This window comes from Ictalurus punctatus, chromosome 11, assembly GCF_001660625.3.
Source record: "Ictalurus punctatus breed USDA103 chromosome 11, Coco_2.0, whole genome shotgun sequence".
Classification (NCBI taxonomy): domain Eukaryota; kingdom Metazoa; phylum Chordata; class Actinopteri; order Siluriformes; family Ictaluridae; genus Ictalurus; species Ictalurus punctatus.
The window spans coordinates 10,781,704-10,799,829 of record NC_030426.2 but is presented as its reverse complement, the minus strand read 5'-3'; the positions used below and the strand labels follow the sequence as shown (position 1 = coordinate 10,799,829).

Below are 18,126 nucleotides of genomic sequence, written 5' to 3'. Positions count from 1 at the left end.
GGACATAAGGCTCCAACAAAAAATTACACCACACGCACACACACACAGAGAGAGAGAGAGAGAGAGAGAGAGAGAGAGAGAGAGAGAGAGAGAGAGAGAGAGAGAGAGAGCTGTGAAATAAAACTGTGAAATAAAACATCTCATCTGCTTGTGCGAATTTCCTGTAATGAAAGGTTTATCCTGTTGGAATCGCAAGCGGAAAAATCACTGCCAATGAAAAAAAAAATCTAATTCTTCTCTCTATTTGAGCTGCACACTTTTCTTTTTCATATTACTAACACATCACCCATTTCCCAAGTCTGGCATTAAGCTTCTCAAGTTTATTAAAATTTGGGAATGAATCTCTTTTGAGGGGATCATGAAGACCTTTTGGATGTTTACAAATGATGTCATTAAATAAAGACTACCAAAATGCTAGAGTACAACACTCATATAATTATAGTGTACGCAGAGTACTTTGCTTTCTCAAGTAGGAGGTATAGCAGTAATGAGTAATCAGGCAAGCAACCTTTCGGAATGTGATTACTGTTGTTAAATAATATTAGCAATGTTATTTGGTGCCTTGGTTGAAGCAGTAAACAGGAAACTTGGATTCTGAGACTTGTCAGAAGCAGACAACAGTTGTTTAATGTTGTGCTGTCTTAAGTGGAGTGTTTGGTAATGAAAAATCTTTGAATTACATTTTATAGTGATGCTCTTTGACTATCTTCACAAATAAATGGTCAGCTACTGTATCTGTAATAGTAACGGGACCAATCCAACTTCATCATAGTCAAGCTACACTGCAGTACTGCAGGTATTCCTCTAACACCCTACAGCATAAGAGACGTGAGAAGGCATAGACTAGAAGCCAGTTGCATCAATTGAGCACAAGTTGGATAGTACTGTAAGTCAGAGTGTAAATTCGACCATAAACCATTGAGAGTAGTTACAGTAGGTTTGAATTTCGGTTGCTCCACAGACACTTAACTATTTTTAGCAAAGGCCAAAAAATTTAATTTTCACCGGTTTTGGGGGTTCCCATGTACCATCTCCAGGCAATCGGAAACATGATCTGACACAAACAGGAAACACTACATCCATAATGGAGGCACAGGGAAGTGGTTAATCTGATTAATATAATACTATGCAAAAGTCTTAGGCACATGCAATGAAATGCTGTAAATAAACGATGAGTTCAATATTTGTACATAAAATACTATAAACAACAGTAAATAGTAATAACCTAAACAAAGTCAATAGTTGGTATGACAACCCTTAACATAAGTAGTCTCAGGTATACTTTGTGAAGTTTTATAAGGAAATTAGCTGGTAAGTTTTAATGAGCATCTTGCAGATTTTGCCACAGTTCTTCTGGAGACTCTGACTGTCGTACTTGCTTCTTTTTCTTCCATGAAAAACCCAGCAGCCTTCATAATGTTTGTTTTTTTTGTCTGTAAGTGGTATGTTACATAATATGTTTCTTTTTTTACTGACATACAAACATTTTTGGTTGGAAAAGTAATGTTTGGAAATTCAAAATGTTTTTGCACTGACCAAGTCTTGCAGGAGCCATAAAATACACATCTATAACAAAATTTGTACAAAAAAAATTAGGTTGCTTAAGACTTTTGTACAGTACTGTATGTCTCTCTCAAGTTAGTATTTTTAGGAAAAATAAAGTGGTACCCAATCATCCATCTTTTGCATTTGTACTTTATGTGCTAGTTACAATAGGGTTATCTTGAAACAAAAACAAAAGGGGTTAGTTAAAGGAAAAAGTTTCAACTACTAAAGTGTGTCATTTTTAAGTTATAATTTAAGGCTATAATTTAATGTTAACTTATTTGGTGCAACTGTTTTTAGGAGTCTGTAAACTGAAACATAGTGGCAAATTACATTCAAACTAGGCTACAACAGAGCTTATGCTGTGTACCGCATCGAACCATTGTCACGATTCGAGGTTGAGCCAGAAGCAGGTGCAGATAGTGACATTTATTGAAGGAAACGTACTAAGAAACAAATACACTATGACAACTGGGAAACACACTGTGGCAAGAAACAAACACTGAGACATAAACAACATGAATCTAAGACTACTTGGCAGAATACTGTGGCAAAACTAAACATAAGGGTCTAAGACAACGAAAGACAAGCTAATGGTGCCGACAAGGACTATATATACACACACACGAGTGCTCATTAACCAAAACATGAATCAGGTGCAGGTGGTCATGTGACAACTTGAGCAGTGCAGTGGCTGATTGGAAGTGGAGTCCAGAGTTTCCCGATACGTGACAGAAACCTCCCCCAAGGGCGCTACTCCCGGAGCACCCAAAATTATACGTCCTCCATCTGGTGGTCCTGGCCCCCTGGAGAAAATGTCCCCCGCAAAACCAGGAGGCCGGGCGGCTTCTACAATGGCACAGAGAGGCTGAGATATTTCCTCGGCAAAGCATGAAAGCGGGGCGACGTCCTCGTCAGAGCATGAAAACGGAGCGACATCCCCAGCTGAACTGGAGGGCCGAGCGACGTCCTCGGCTGAACAGGCGGGCCGAGCGACGACCTCGGCTGAACAGGCGGGCCGAGCGACGACCTCGGCTGAACAGGCGGGCCGAGCGACGACCTCGGCTGAACGGGGAGTCTGAGCGACGACCTCGGCTGAACAAGAAAGCGGGGCGACGTCCTCGGCAGAGCATGAAAGCGGGGCGACGTCCTCCACGGGACAGGAGAGGGGAGCGAGGTTCTCCGCGAGGCCATGGAGAGGAGCGAGGTTCTCCGCGAGGCCCAGGAGAGCGGTGTCCTCCGTGGAGCAGGAAGGGGGAACGATGTTCTCCGTGGAGCAGGAAGGGGGAGCGACACACTGAGAGAAGCGAAGAAAAGGAGCGATGTCCTCGGCGGAGCAGGAAGGCAGGGCGACGTCCTCGGCGGAACATGAAAGTGGAGCGACGTCCCCTGTAAGGCCAGGGAGAGGAGCGTGGGTCTCCGTGCGGCCAGGGAGAGGAGCGTGGGTCTCCGTGCGGCCAGGGAGAGGAGCGTGGGTCTCCGTGCGGCCAGGGAGAGGAGCGTGGGTCTCCGTGCGGCCAGGGAGAGGAGCGTGGGTCTCCGTGCGGCCAGGGAGAGGAGCGTGGGTCTCCGTGCGGCCAGGGAGAGGAGCGTGGGTCTCCGTGCGGCCAGGGAGAGGAGCGTGGGTCTCCGTGCGGCCAGGGAGAGGAGCGTGGGTCTCCGTGCGGCCAGGGAGAGGAGCGTGGGTCTCCGTGCGGCCAGGGAGAGGAGCGTGGGTCTCCGTGCGGCCAGGGAGAGGAGCGTGGGTCTCCGTGCGGCCAGGGAGAGGAGCGTGGGTCTCCGTGCGGCCAGGGAGAGGAGCGTGGGTCTCCGTGCGGCCAGGGAGAGGAGCGTGGGTCTCCGTGCGGCCAGGGAGAGGAGCGTGGGTCTCCTCAAAGCAGAAGAGGGGAACGCTATCTGCCATGGAGCAGGGAGGCTGAGCGACGTCCACAGCTGAACAGGGAGGCTGAGCGACGTCCACAGCTGAACAGGGAGGCTGAGCGACGTCTACAGCTGAACAGGCGGGCTGAGCGACGACCTCAGCTGAACGGGCAGGCTGAACGAGAGCCATAATAGGGGAGGGAGGGTGGGAGATGGTATTAGCCCCGACCACAAACTCCCCCTTGTACCTGGCGACCTGCTGCTTTCGTAGCGCAGCTTGGTAATCTTCCGACTGTTGGTGTAACGTGGCAAAGTACTCCACTAACATTGGTGGCATCCTGACACCCCAGTTATCCATCCTGGCGATCTGCTGCTTCTGATTGTAGGTCTTTCGTTCTGTCACGATTCGAGGTTGAGCCAGAAGCAGGTGCAGATAGTGACATTTATTGAAGGAAACGTACTAAGAAACGAATACACTATGACAACTGGGAAACACACTGTGGCAAGAAACAAACACTGAGACATAAACAACATGAATCTAAGACTACTTGGCAGAATACTGTGGCAAAACTAAACATAAACTAACAAGATCAAGAAACATGGAACACAGGGGTCTAAGACAACGAAAGACAAGCTAATGGTGCCGACAAGGACTATATATACACGAGTGCTCATTAACCAAAACATGAATCAGGTGCAGGTGGTCATGTGACAACTAGAGCAGTGCAGTGGCTGATGGGAAGTGGAGAGTCCAGAGTTTCCCAATACGTGACAACCATTGCTTGACAATAGTAGCAAATGACAGCTGTCCTGAGTCGAAACAACGCCCATGGCAATAAGGTAATTTTTAATTTCATGTTATTATATTGCTTCGTATTACATGGTCATTCAAATGTGTAAATGATAAAGGGCAGAAGGTGCACTCAAGTCATCTCATATTTTATTTTATTCCATGGACATTCAAAAGAATGTAGGAAAAAATGTCAAACGTGGGCAGCGTGAAACCAGTTTTATTTATATATATATTTATGTGAGGCTAATAGTGTCTTTTTCAGTGTATTAAAGTCTGCATTCATAGTAAAACTGTTTGAACGCTATTAAGACGCTTAAGCTTTACCCTTGACTTTATTTACATGTGACCTTGAAGGAATCCAAAAATAATCAGATTACTTGACTTTCATATTTCGATACTTGGATTACATTACTGGTTACATTTTTTATTAAGTAATTTGTAACTACAACGGAATACATTTTTAAAGTAACCCTCCCAACCCTGAACACACTTGACTGCTTACTAAGCTGCACAATAATGTGATACAAGGAAAACATAGTCCCTTCCTTCTAAAAAGGAAGCCAGTTTTATTCTCAGGGAGCAACTGTGACAAATGGCACATGGCACACACAGGAGTTTGAACCATAATTCAAGCTGAACACTTACTATTATACACAAAGTCATTTGTTTTACAACACTCACAAGTGATTTCTGACCTTTTTAATGGTAAAAAAAAAAAGTCCATAGAAAAACTTGTTCCTTGAGTCAATTTAAAAAACAAGGAAGTGTGCAAAGGTATTTCAGTTAAAAACTGGGCATCTCTTCTTTACTATTCATTACTTTAACATTCAGCCCAAGCTACTAATCTGAAACCTTATGTAATATGCAAATGTAGATTTTGTGTGGAACACCAGCTCTCTCTCATTATTTAGCTCTTTTAGATTGGCTGAATGTAATAACATGCAATCCTCATCTCACCATCCATTTCTGCTAATTGCTGCTTCTAATTATTCCAAGAGAGAAATATGAGCTAAATAATTCTGTTTAAAAAAGAGAAACTTTATGCCATCAATTCCCTTAATGCTTCATTTACTTGATGAATATATTAGACCCTTTCATTTGATAGAACTGTTAAGTGTATGTATTTAAAGCATATTTATTATCATATGAAGAAATGCTCCAGCATTCAGATTAAAACATGCATTTGTGAATAAATAATGGAGATCACGCATTAAACAGCTGATGGCAATTAAGACTAAAATATTTGATACAAATAGATGTCCAATTTTAATTCAACAAGCAATAACTGTCAATTTGTATTCAGTGACCCAGTTATATCTTTATAGATTTATATTTTCCTTCCCTTACTGTGACAAATGTATGTTTTCGTAATGATAATCTCACTGTAATTTGATTCAGAGTAATGTTATATGTCAGAAACATCTAAATAGTGTTCTTGAGACTAAATTTGTGGCTCTGATTTGTGTGTGCATATATGCAAATGACTGTGTGTTTACTGAACTGACCCTGCAGTTGCTGAGTTCCTCAGCGGTTAAGATGATGTTGCCGCACTTCTTCCCTGGAATCCCACTGGAAGGAAGAAAGAAGGAGAAAGAAAGCTCACAGCGACTCATTAGAGATACAGTCAGCCACAACAGAAAAGTCAGTGCTAGTCTTTGTATATTCTATTGTAACGAACGAGTGTGTGTATATGTGTTAACTGAGAATAAATGACAGTGTGCAGTTAAAGAGCCTAAGTTGGTGTGACAGAGTGAGAAGTCTAAAGTGTGAAAGTGTGAGCTGCAAACACAATTACCCGACACCATCAACCCACCGGAGGATTCCCATCATTCAATACCTCACTACTACATACAAACCCAACGCCTCTCAGTCAATATTAGCCTGGGAAATTACTGCAGTGTGGGTCTAAAGTAAACTCACTCAATATTAGGGTAGTTTGAGTAGAAATGGGGAGAAGACAGAAAGAAAGTAAGAGGTGTTTTTCATTGCTTGTGACAGAAAACTAATAGACAAAGAAGGAAAAGGTAGGAAGTAAGGAAATAAAAAGGTAGGAAATAATGGAAGGGAGAGAAAGTTTTTGTCTACAGTTATGAAAAAAGAAATAACGTAAGAAGGACACAACATCATGCATGATATTAAAAAAACTTTAAAAATCATATTGTTTCCTGATCACATGATTAAAAGCATTAACACAACATTTTGTTCAGTCAGTTAACTGAACATTATCAACTGTAACATAGGTATGTTTCCCTAAATTGGCCAATATTAGAATAAGGTTTTTTATTCTGGTGCATTAAATCACATTTCAAATCAGCTTTCCACACAGTTTCTGCTTCCCAAACGATGAGACTGCGACAAACACAGTTTCATTCAGCTCCAGAGGCAAAACTAATGTAGACCCATGATAGCAATGACTGCTAACAAATTCCTTTATTGTTTGCTTGATTTCGAGTCTCACTGTACTTATACTATGTATTTACAGTGCCTTCCATTAATATTGGCACCCTTACTAAATATGAGCAAAGAAGGCTGTGAAAAATAGTCTTGAGTGTTTAACCTTTTGATCTTTTGTTTTATATGTATATATATGATTATTTTCATAATCGATTAGTTGGCTGATTATTTTTCCCCCGGTTAATCGATTAATCGGATGGGGCGAACTTTCAGTACCATTTTTTCATTTATTTCAAATTAAATCCACAAAGGTTGAACAATAAAAACAAATTTTCACACCCATCTTTGCTCATATTTACAAAGGGTGCCAATATTAATGGAGGGCATTTTAAAAGAGACACTGAGGGCCGTTTTCAGTTATGAGCAGTCATTTCATAACTGAAAACGGAATGGAATTCCTCCATTCCACTAGGATGCCACAAACAAATGCCAGATTTCAAATAATCCATGTTGCCAAAAGCCCCCAAAGGTTCAGAAATTGTTGCTTAGAGCACCAAAGGGTTCAGAAACAGCCCTGGAGACAGTCATTGTAATTAAGGCGAGGTCTAATTTTAAGGTTTAAACAGTTGAATCAATACAGATTTATAATGTGCAATGTGGATAAGTTGTTGATTTTTTGCTGGTTAAAAAAAGAACAATAATAGGTAGAGATATCTCTTAGAGCTACCAGAGAACAGATTATCAGTCTGCACCTTTAGAAAGTTACCATTCTACACATACAGAAAGCAGAATATAACCAGTGATGGATGAGGCAATCAATGCCACTGTAATCTCATTAAATGGTAGGTGTAGAGAAGATGAGAGAAATGGGCAATCGGAAATCCCTTCATTATAAATGCCTATTGTAATGGTGTCTTGTGACTAGCTGTCAAGCTGAAGAGAGCAAGTACTTTATAATGAACGGGGAAACGGCCTGATCGCAGAAAAACACAAGACTACTGTTAATCACAATGGTCACATGTCAAAGAAGTAAATTGACTTAAGTTAGAAAATTATTTTTAACCGATTCCTGTAAAAAAAAAAAAAAAAAAATCATGAGATTGGTGTCAGGCATCCATCGCAGGGTAGCCTGCACACATTCATACCTAGGGGCAATTGAGCATCCATTTAAAGCCATGTTTTTGGGGATGTGGATGAAAACTGGAGAACCCAGAGGAAATCCACTCAGACATAAGAGCAACATGTAAAACTCCATACAGACAGTAATCCAAGCTCAGGATTGAACTGAGGACCCCAAGGCTGTGAAGCTGCACTGCTAACCCACTGAGCCACCAAGTCACCCCAGCTCTTAAATCCATCTATTCAGTTAGTTTTTACACCAATTTGTGGTTATATCAAGTGTTATGCACATGTAGTCTTGGGCATTACAAAAATTGTGAAGAAAATCTTTAATGTGATGCTTTTAAAAACATAAAGAGCAAACTACATCAAATATTTAACCATGGCTTAAAAATTAGACAATTTTTCTGAGGTACACTGTTGTGGAAAAAAAAAAGGCTGTTCAGTTGTTCCATAAGTATACTGGAATGTTGTCTCATTTGCCTTGATGATTTTGTTCTGCATAGTCTTCTATTACATAATACACTCACCATCCTCTTTATTAGGAACACCTTTACTCCTGCTCTTTTATGCAGTTAACTAATCAGCCAATCATGTAGCAGCAGCAGCAACACAATGTATGCAATCATGCAGAAACAAGTCAAAAGCTTCAGTTAATGTTCACATCAAACATCAGAATGAGGAAAAATCTGTTCTCTGTGACTTTAACTGTGGCATGGTTGTTGGTCCCAGATGGGCTGGTTTGTGTATTTCAGAAACTGATGATCTCCTGGAATTTTCAAACACAACTCTAGAGTTTACGCAGAATGGTGCAATGCAACAAAAAATCCTTGAGTGAGTGACAGTTCTGTGGGTGGAAACACCTTGTTGATAAGAGAGGTCAGAGGAAAATGGCCAGATTGGTTTAAGCTGCCAGGAAGGATATAATAATTCAATCACTCTTTACAACCATGGTGAGCAGAAAAGCATCTCAGCATGCACAAAACATTGTACCTTGCATTGGATGGGCTCCATCAGTAGAAGACCACATTAGGTTCCACTCCTATCAGTCAAGAACAGGAATCTGAGGCTATCCTTGGCACACACTCACTGAAACTGGACAGTTGAAGATTAGAAAAAAAAAAATCACTTCGTCTTATTTCCTGTCTTCAACTGTCCAGTTTCAGTCTGTGCCCATTATAGCCTCAGATTCTTGTTCTTGGCTGACAGGAGTGGAACCCGATATGGGCCAGCAGCATCGGGAAATGTTCATATCAACCAACAGAATTTGGGAAAAAATGTGATCTCACTGATTTTGACTGTGGCATAACTGTATATGCCAGACAGGCTGGTCTGAGTATACAACTGCTGATGATCTCCTGGGATTTTCATGCTCAACAGTCTCTAGATTTTACTCAGGATGGTGCAATAAAAAACATCCAGTGAATGACAGTTCTGCAGACAGAAATGCCTTGTTGATGAGAGAGGTCACTGGAGAAAGGCCAGACTAGTTTGAGCTGACAGAAAGGCTACAGTAGCTCAAATAACCATTCTATACAACTGTGGTGCATCCCTTCATGACCACAATTTACCCATCTTCTAACGGCTACTTCCAGCATGATAATGCACCATGTCACAAAGCAAAAGTCGTCTCAGACTGGTTTCATGAACGTGACAATGAGCTCAGTGTTCTTCAGTGGCTTTCCAGTCAGCGGATATGAATCTAAATGAACACCTTTGGAATGTGGTAGAACAGGAGATTCACAGCATGAAAGTGCACCTGAAAAATCTGCAGGGAATTGCATGATGCAATCATGTCAACATGGACCAGAATCTCAAAGGAATATTTAGAAAATCTTGTGGAATCCATGCCATGAAGAATTGAAGTTGTTTTGAGAGAAAAGGGAGACGCTACCGAGTATAAGTATACTGTTCCTAATAAAATGCTCAGAGAGTGTACACTATATTACAGTAGGAATATACGTACAACAACTGTTGTATCTGTCACTAAAACATAAGCTCTAAGCACTATAGCAATGCCTCTATTAGATTATATGTCATGTTGCTACCTAAAACCGCTAACATTGATGTGAAACCACACAACCCCACAGAAAGCCATTTCTAATTTCTCTTAGGGGATAGAAAGCTGGAGCTGTGTATGTACAGCAACCCACAAGTTTCTTTGGAGGTGGTCTGAGTACAGTTCCCTTTAGGGGTCTGAGTTCATTTTTTGTGTTCACATATGTGTCATCAATCTGAGAATATTTGGTACACTGAAATGGACCAAGTTTCAAAATTACATTTCTCCAAGTGAGTAATGCCGCATAGAGGCTGTAACTCATAATTTCTTTGGAAAAACAGAAGAAAACACCCCTTAAACTCCTTAAATTCCTACTCAGGATGGTCTCCTCAGCACTGAGTTCAGCAACTGACGTCGTATCATCATGGCAGCATACAGTATCAACAGTAAACAAAGTAGCACTTCTTACTTTTAAATGAATTATGCTGTATATATTCAAGTATTTGCTTTAGAACAGTTTGCTGTTGGCTTGTTGCTTCCAAAAGACACACACGGAGGCAGCCTTGTTTTTTCTCACTTTGCAGCTCGAATGCACTGAGGTTAAAAATAATGTCATTCCGAGCTCCAACTTCCCAAATCGAATATGGCATTAGATCACAGAGAAATATATACCTAATGTTGTCTTTATCTGTTGTCCACTAATTAAGGAAACACATCAAACATCTTTTAAACCTTTAGCTGATACAAGGTGTACAGTCTTGATTCTGACGCTGAATTGATTTTCACTTCATGCCAAACTGACTGGACATATTCCACAACTTTACTAACAGGCAGAGGTGAGCACTGGAGTTGGAGTTAACACTAGCGACAGGCCCAAGATAGGTAGATACAGAATGAAGACTAGACATATAATGATGCCAGCAGGCTATTCAGTTCCGGCCAAGTTTTCTGAATTTCTTTTCTCATGCCTGGATTGCCTCAGCGGGTTGCATCACTTTGCCAATACAGATAAAAGTACACCATACAAGGTCTCCCACAGCACTGATGTACTTTCTGCAATTCAGTATAATGAAATTGAAATAGGCTAGAATGAGGATCAGTGACTTGATTGCTACATTGCCGGGTTATTACCTCTCTCGCACTTGCACACACACTTATCCACACATTCCTCCCCCCCAGTTCTTCCTCTAACGGCACTGGATTCTGAAATGTAAGACAAGTTAAAACTCACTCTGCCAATTTAACATAATTAAGCCTTATGAGTTTCAATGCTGTGCTTAAAAACTAATAAATACTGCTTTAACTCCATTTGATAAATTAATCCTTATTAAAGTTTAGCTCAATAATCTTTTTTTTTTTTCTTAACTACAAACTTTAAAATACTAAATATGTCGTTAGTCAAACTCTAACCCCATAAAAGTGATCTCAAGTGGAAGAAAAATTCTAAGGAGGTCACTGGTATAACTTGACAGAAATGTGTGTTGCAGGAAACAGGCTAATTGCAGGCAAATTGTTCAAGACTACTAGCAGAGAGCCGAATGTTACTGTGTGTAACTGTGGGCGACCAGAATATTCTGCATGACTGCGACCATAGGAGACTGAACTGTCTGCTGCTTCGGAGGGAATCTCCTGTCATTTCTCTCCTGCGTACCTCATCACTTTCTTTCAGTGTAACACACATCTTATATGATGAGACATGAGACACTAACATGCTATCACAGTCAAATGTGACTAGTAAAAAAGAGAAGCAAAATAATCTCTCTCTCTCTCACACACACACACACACACACACACGAGCACACATACATACATACATACACACACACATACAGAAAAGAGAGGCACATAAGGACTCCATCTCCCCCACACAGGTTATACAATCAGAAACATAGACTCCCTTATGCAACAGAGCTAAACACACACACTAACACACACACACACACACACACACACACCTACACAAAAACAACACACTCACACACTCATACTTTATATTACAGACACATATAGCACATATTTAAAAACAACAGATATTATTCTCTCTCTCATACACACAAACAAACAAACAAACAAACAAACATACACATCATCTTCCCTTAACAATTGCAAATACCATCACTAGAGATGCATTACCTGTGCTAATACATGCATTACTTTTAAACCTCCTAGGAACCTTAAGGCAACTCTGCCCAAGCTCAATTGCTAACACTCCACTTATGTGACCTACTGCTCCTTAACTCATCCTATTTATTTCAATTCAGTAAACAGGTACTTAGTCATACCCTGAGAGGGCTGGAACACCCCAGGAACAGTTCAATGTGTATTAATAATATAAGAATATAGGTTCAGAAATGAGCACTTCGGAGGTTGAATTGCACTTTTTAAAAGGCAAAAACAAACTTATAACTTCACTTTTTCAAATCTGTTTAATGTCTTAATAAGCTTTGGGCTCATTATTGGATGAAAGCTTACTGCAAAAAGAGACTTCCCCAGATAAGAAATGACCACATTATTAAATTATATCAAAAAAGTCTCAAGTCCTGAACAGATAATGTATTCTGTAACTTAGGTTTGACACACAGCAATGCCACAACTTTCCATTTTGGGGAGTCTGCAAGAGCACAATTAGCAATGCTCTTAGGATGGATAGGATGGTTAATGAGGGAACTACTCCTTCACACACACACAATTAAGCTGTTTGCCCCACAGGGTGTTTTCCCAGCTCATTTAGCTATACTACAATCTTGCATATAGTAACAGCACCATAAAATGCAAATGTTTAGCTGCACTTGATGGAGGTAGCACGTGCTAGCCCTTACTCTCACAGCTCTGGTCTCTCCCCAGCAGTGGCTTTGCTGTTTGAAGGCCTTTGTTGTTGCAGTACCACAAACGGCAGCCCCGCTGCAGCAAGTCCTCACTGTGACTTTCAACTTCAATGATTTAGCTGCTCTCTGGAAACTGAAATCTTTTGGCCTCCCAGCACTCATGTGCATGTTTAACAAAATAAAAAAAGAAAGGGATACACAATCAAACCGTTCTATGCATCTAAATGACTTGTCGAATTGTCCATATTTACTTCACGTCTATAATAAGATAAACTGAATAAAACATAGATCATTTGTTCACAATTAGTTTGCACTGTTTTCCATACTTCAGCAAATGTATGGTCTGTTCAGACACCGTGAACATCACTTCTTTTGAAAATTAGATCTATGATCGTTCTAAATTAGATACACATACATCATTGCTCTATATTAAATCTTAAGTGAAATTAATTTTTAAAAAATGGAGCAAGGGAAATGAAACACTAGCAGCTGCCAATTACGTAAGGAATTTAAAAAACGAGAGGGAATGCTGTTATAAGAAAATATACAGTATGCAGGTGTGCTATGTTAATTGCCCACTCCCCCATGCACCTGCTGCAGACTCCTGCTAAACCATGCCCCCACCTGCCCCACTGTACTTATTACTCAATTTAGATTGTGTGGAACGTCCACGCAGCCTCTGTGAAAATCTCCTTTGACGCCCACGACACAGCACCGATAGGAATCCAGTGAAGCTGGGCTCCTATGGCAGATTCAATTGCACTGTTTTTCAATGAGAGGAAAGATTAACGCTCATTGGACAAGAGACTTTAATATGTGTATGGGAGTATGGGCGGTGGGTTTTGTATAGAAACAAATATAGTATCTCAACTTTCAAAGCACAGTGCACTCATCTCTTATCCCACCCAGACCCACGGCTTCTCCAAATGCTGATTGCAAGCTCTCTCAACGGGGCTGAACTTCATAGCCAACTCTCAATTACTGAGATGGTAATGATCATGACTGACTTCACAAACTAAATATATCGTCACCAGTCACACAGTTAGAGTGTAAAATTTATAACTGCAAAAGTTCTGCTTGAAATTTTTTCTTTTGTTTATTCATACTGTAGGTCTAGCTAGCTAGCTGTCACTGCCTTCTTCATTAAACTGTACCTGGCTAGTTTGCAGCTTAGCTACTTGGTAGACACTACTTTTAGTGTCGTGTTGTGGGCATCAAATTCAAAATTAGCTTATGTTTAAGGTTAGTTTTCTATGTTCTACTGTGTATGACATGGGTTTATGAGATTTGCAAATCAATGCATTCTGTATTTATTTACATTTATTTATATTTTACACAGTGTCCCAACTTTTTTGGAATTGCGGTTGTATATAAAGATATATACTTCTATATATATAGACACCTGCACTGGTCTACACTGTAACTCCAACTCAGTGTTTGAGCTGCCAGCATACAGGCTTTTAACTGTCACAATGGAACAATAAGAAGAGCTTTTCTACATGGTCTAACAAAGTGCCTTTGTTTTTAATAACAAAATAATAAAGTTTTTTCTGAAAGCGAGTATTGTTTTCAGTAATGGCACGTCATTCAGAACTGTAAGCATCTGTCATTAGATTCACTGCACTGACACTGACACCAGGTGTAAAGCACAGAGCAACTGCAGACCCTTACACTTTTGCAAAAACAGAGTGAAATGACAGGCTTGTCCCTGCAGGATCCCGACCTCCAGCATATCTCAGGGATGGCCACAGAGTCTGCAGTTACCACGGCAACCTGAAAATCCTGAAATCCTGGACTGTGGTTGTATGTGCCATGAAAACAGTGCAATAAATATTACAATACAATATAACATACATACACAGTATAATATTATCGGCAGAAACTAAGGAGCTGACAGAACATTATCACCTGTGAATGGAAGGATACTGACATGCCTCCCTATGCAGAGGATAGGAATATCAACTTTGTGGGGAGATCTGGCTGGGCCACATGAGGAAAACTGTTTTGTTTATAAAACTGCAAATTTTATTTTAAGTAAAGAAATAAAAAATAAATAAATAAAAGAGCAGGAAGGTTTTTAGCTACATTAAGAATTGTAAGTGTACAGCTCTCTGTGTGTTTGCTAGTTTGTTTGTTAGTTCGTTGGTGTGTGAAGGCATGCATTTAATTGTTTGTGGACCAAATTTTCACAATATTGGGGCACTGGGCTCCCCATAAAGAATCTTTCGACCAAAAGTTAAGCTTTTATTTTATAGATTTTTTTATGGATTTTATTTTATGTTTAACTGGGGTATTACACAAGACAGTGAAAATAACAAAAATTGTAATTCAAGTCTCTGTGTGAATGTGTGTGTGGGTTGGGACATTTTGAAGGCATTTCATATTTGGGATCCAGTGCTGATTTGATTTCTCAGACTGATGGGCCTGTGACAGGAAGAGAGGAATACAGCTTAGTGTTCCAATATGAAACTCTCCCTTTGTTCTACTTTTTTCCATATAAATCACTCTCTGTGTCCATCCATCTGGGTCGGGGGACAAGGAACCCAAAAGGCAGAGTGACATTACTGAAAGCTCAATTATACCACAGGAACAACGAAATGAGGGAGTGAAAGACTGAGGAAGAGAGACAACTGTCACATGGTGCTTCGGCAATGGTTCTCCTGTTCTCTTCCAATTAGTCACTGACAAGCAACAGCATTTCGAGCTTTTCACCACAAAGCACACACAAACCTGGACACTAACACACACTTTGTGACATGTCCTTTCCAGGATACAGAATAAGCTTAAACCAATTTGAAATGCAGTCAAACTGCATTAAAACTTAAGCTACGAAATGGATAAACAATCCATTATAATGGCGGGGAAAGCATTTTACTTATTAAGCGTCATTCTTACTGAGTGAAGTGATTGAACTGAACCTTCCAATTAGCCTAGCAAGTAGCAACAGCATCCTCAGCCTCTGTACCTGTGCACCTGGTTTAGCAGAAATATGATTCAAGTGCACCATCAAGAAGCTCATTCCTTCACTCAAGCACCAAGAATAGCTGCATAATCATATATGTAGGCTAATGTTTATCAGCGGGAGAAATTAGAAAGATAGAAAAAGACTGTTTCACAATCTCTTATTCAGGCCAGGTAGCACCTGAATCACTCAGCAGAGGCAAGGGACTGTATTTAGGGAGAGGAACCGAGTCATACACTTCATCAGATACTTGAGCCTAAACATGCAATCAGTGACACTCAATGAAAGATTCTTAAAAAGAAGCAGACATCCTCTCTCTCTCTCTCTCTCTCTCTCTCACACACACTCCAAATATTTCCACTCTGATCGCCTGACAGATAAAGCTCATAACATGATGAAGGATACCTTCTGTAAAATTGAAAGACTCGAAAATACGTTTGTTTTTCTGCAAAATGAGTAATGCAGCCATAATGCCTTTGATTTAATACATCACAGGTTTGGCTTTATTAATCAATATTTCATTGCCTGTAAAATGTGTTGTTTGGTATAGCAATAGATGAAAGATATCTGTGGCATCATTTATAAAAGAATTAGATTCAATCCTAAATTTCATAGGCTGGAAGAATAAAATTGGGATCTATGAAACATGAAACTCATAAAAGTGTCATTATACATTATACTATTCTGTAGCCTATGCAAAATGAAAGCCTTGCCTACAAACTTTCTTACGTTAGTGTGTGCTGATGGGGAAAGATTTAGTCATGCTAGTGTAACACATGACACTAAGATTTGTAATTAATAAAGTAACCCAAGACTATGTACTGTATATTTCAAGGGATTTGACACTTAAAATTAATAAAAATTGACATATCAGAGAAATGCAAATGGGAAACTCAGCTGAGAGTAAAGGCGAAATAAACAGGTAATCAAACAGCGAATGAATGAATGAATGAATGAATGAATGAAAGAACAAATGAATAAAATGAGCTCACCAATAGCTCATTATTAGATATCACATCTTCTAACATCTAATAGGCTTTTTCTGCCGTGATGATCAATGGCTTAAGAGTTTCATCATTAAGAGTTTATACACCATTTTGGCCATGTACAGATGAGAAGGATTCATGAATACTGTTTTTCATGCATATGGATGTTTCATAAATTATTCACTATCAGAAAATAGCAATGCCACTGACAATACCAGTGTGGCCTGAAGATAACAATAATGGAGCATGAAAATTGGGCAAGTTCTCTCACAACTCATGCCATAAAATGCATGTAATTTGAATGTACTGTATAAAATTTTGGTTCAAGTAAATGATTTATACAGAGCAGTAACTCAAGCTGATTAATACACCGTTTTGACAGTTTATTAGGTACACCTACCTTGTTCCTTGTATCAACCTGTCAATGTCACTGTTGCAGTGATTGTCTAGTGATTATTACTAGACAATAATGTCTAGTAATAATCTAGTATCTACTAATATCTAGTGTGCTATCATCATATGGTGCCCTCTTTCCACTGAAGGGTGGAGTAGAGGATGGCTGACAAGTTGTGCATAGCAACAGATCTGCTACAGTCAGTAACTATATACCTACAAAGTGCATCTATAAGGTAGGTTCATATACAGTATAAATTAATATAATGTACTGGCGGGTTAAAACTGATTCAGAGAACCATTCAGGAGGTTGCAGTTAATAATGGATAGCTCCTGTTGCCATAGAGAATCCACAGTTCTTTAAACCATAGTTTATTGAAGCCATGTTTGAGACAGACCTCCTTCAAATAAAGCATAAGAATAAGTCTCCTCAGAAGGCTAAGAACACTAATATATATATATATATATATATATATATATATATATATATATATATATATATATATATATACATACATACATACATACATACACACACACAAATATATATATATATATATGTATATATATATATATATATATATATATATATATATATATATATATATATTAGTATGTATATATATACATATATATAGTGAGAGAGAGAGAAAGCAAGAGAGAGAGAGACAATTGCCTCAAATGACTACATTAGTCATTCCGGAAAACTTCCTCACCATGAGATTAAGGGCTTCTATTTATAGTTTTTCTATCTATTTAGTACAGAGAATTTAAATACATGCAAGCTAATTATTAATTATGAGTTCATTATTAATTATCAAGTGGCACCCAGTCATCTTGATGAGCTGAGAAACTCACTGAACCATTTAATATGAGCTCCATCCTGCAAATAAATGCAAGAATACAGATGAAGTTTTATATAAATAAATTATTATAAATTATTTAAATGAATGCAAGAATACAGATGTAGTTTTACCCATATTATATACACCCGTCAGCCATAACATTAAAACCACCTGCCTAATATTGTGTAGGTCGCCCTTGTGCAACGAAAACAGCCCTGACCCATCGAGGCATTGACTCCACAAGACCTCAAAACGCAGATCCTTTCATTCCTGTAATTAGCGAGGTGGGGCCTCCCTGGATCAGACTTATTTGTTCAGTACATCTTACAGATCAGATTGAGATCTGGGGAATTTGAAGGCCGAGTCAACACCTTAAACTCATGTCATGTTTCTCAAACCATTCCT

At 39.5% G+C, this 18,126-nt stretch overlaps 1 protein-coding gene across 1 annotated transcript in view; it reads right to left on the bottom strand.

The window, feature by feature from the left end:
- LOC108271557 (copine-9) overlaps positions 1 to 18,126 on the bottom strand; it is a 123,628-nt gene that overhangs the window by 36,933 nt on the left and 68,569 nt on the right. Inside the window, exon 7 of the mRNA XM_053683683.1 lies at positions 5,704 to 5,767. Within this exon, the coding sequence (XP_053539658.1) occupies positions 5,704 to 5,767 (64 nt within the window). The remainder of the gene's footprint in view (positions 1 to 5,703; positions 5,768 to 18,126) is intronic.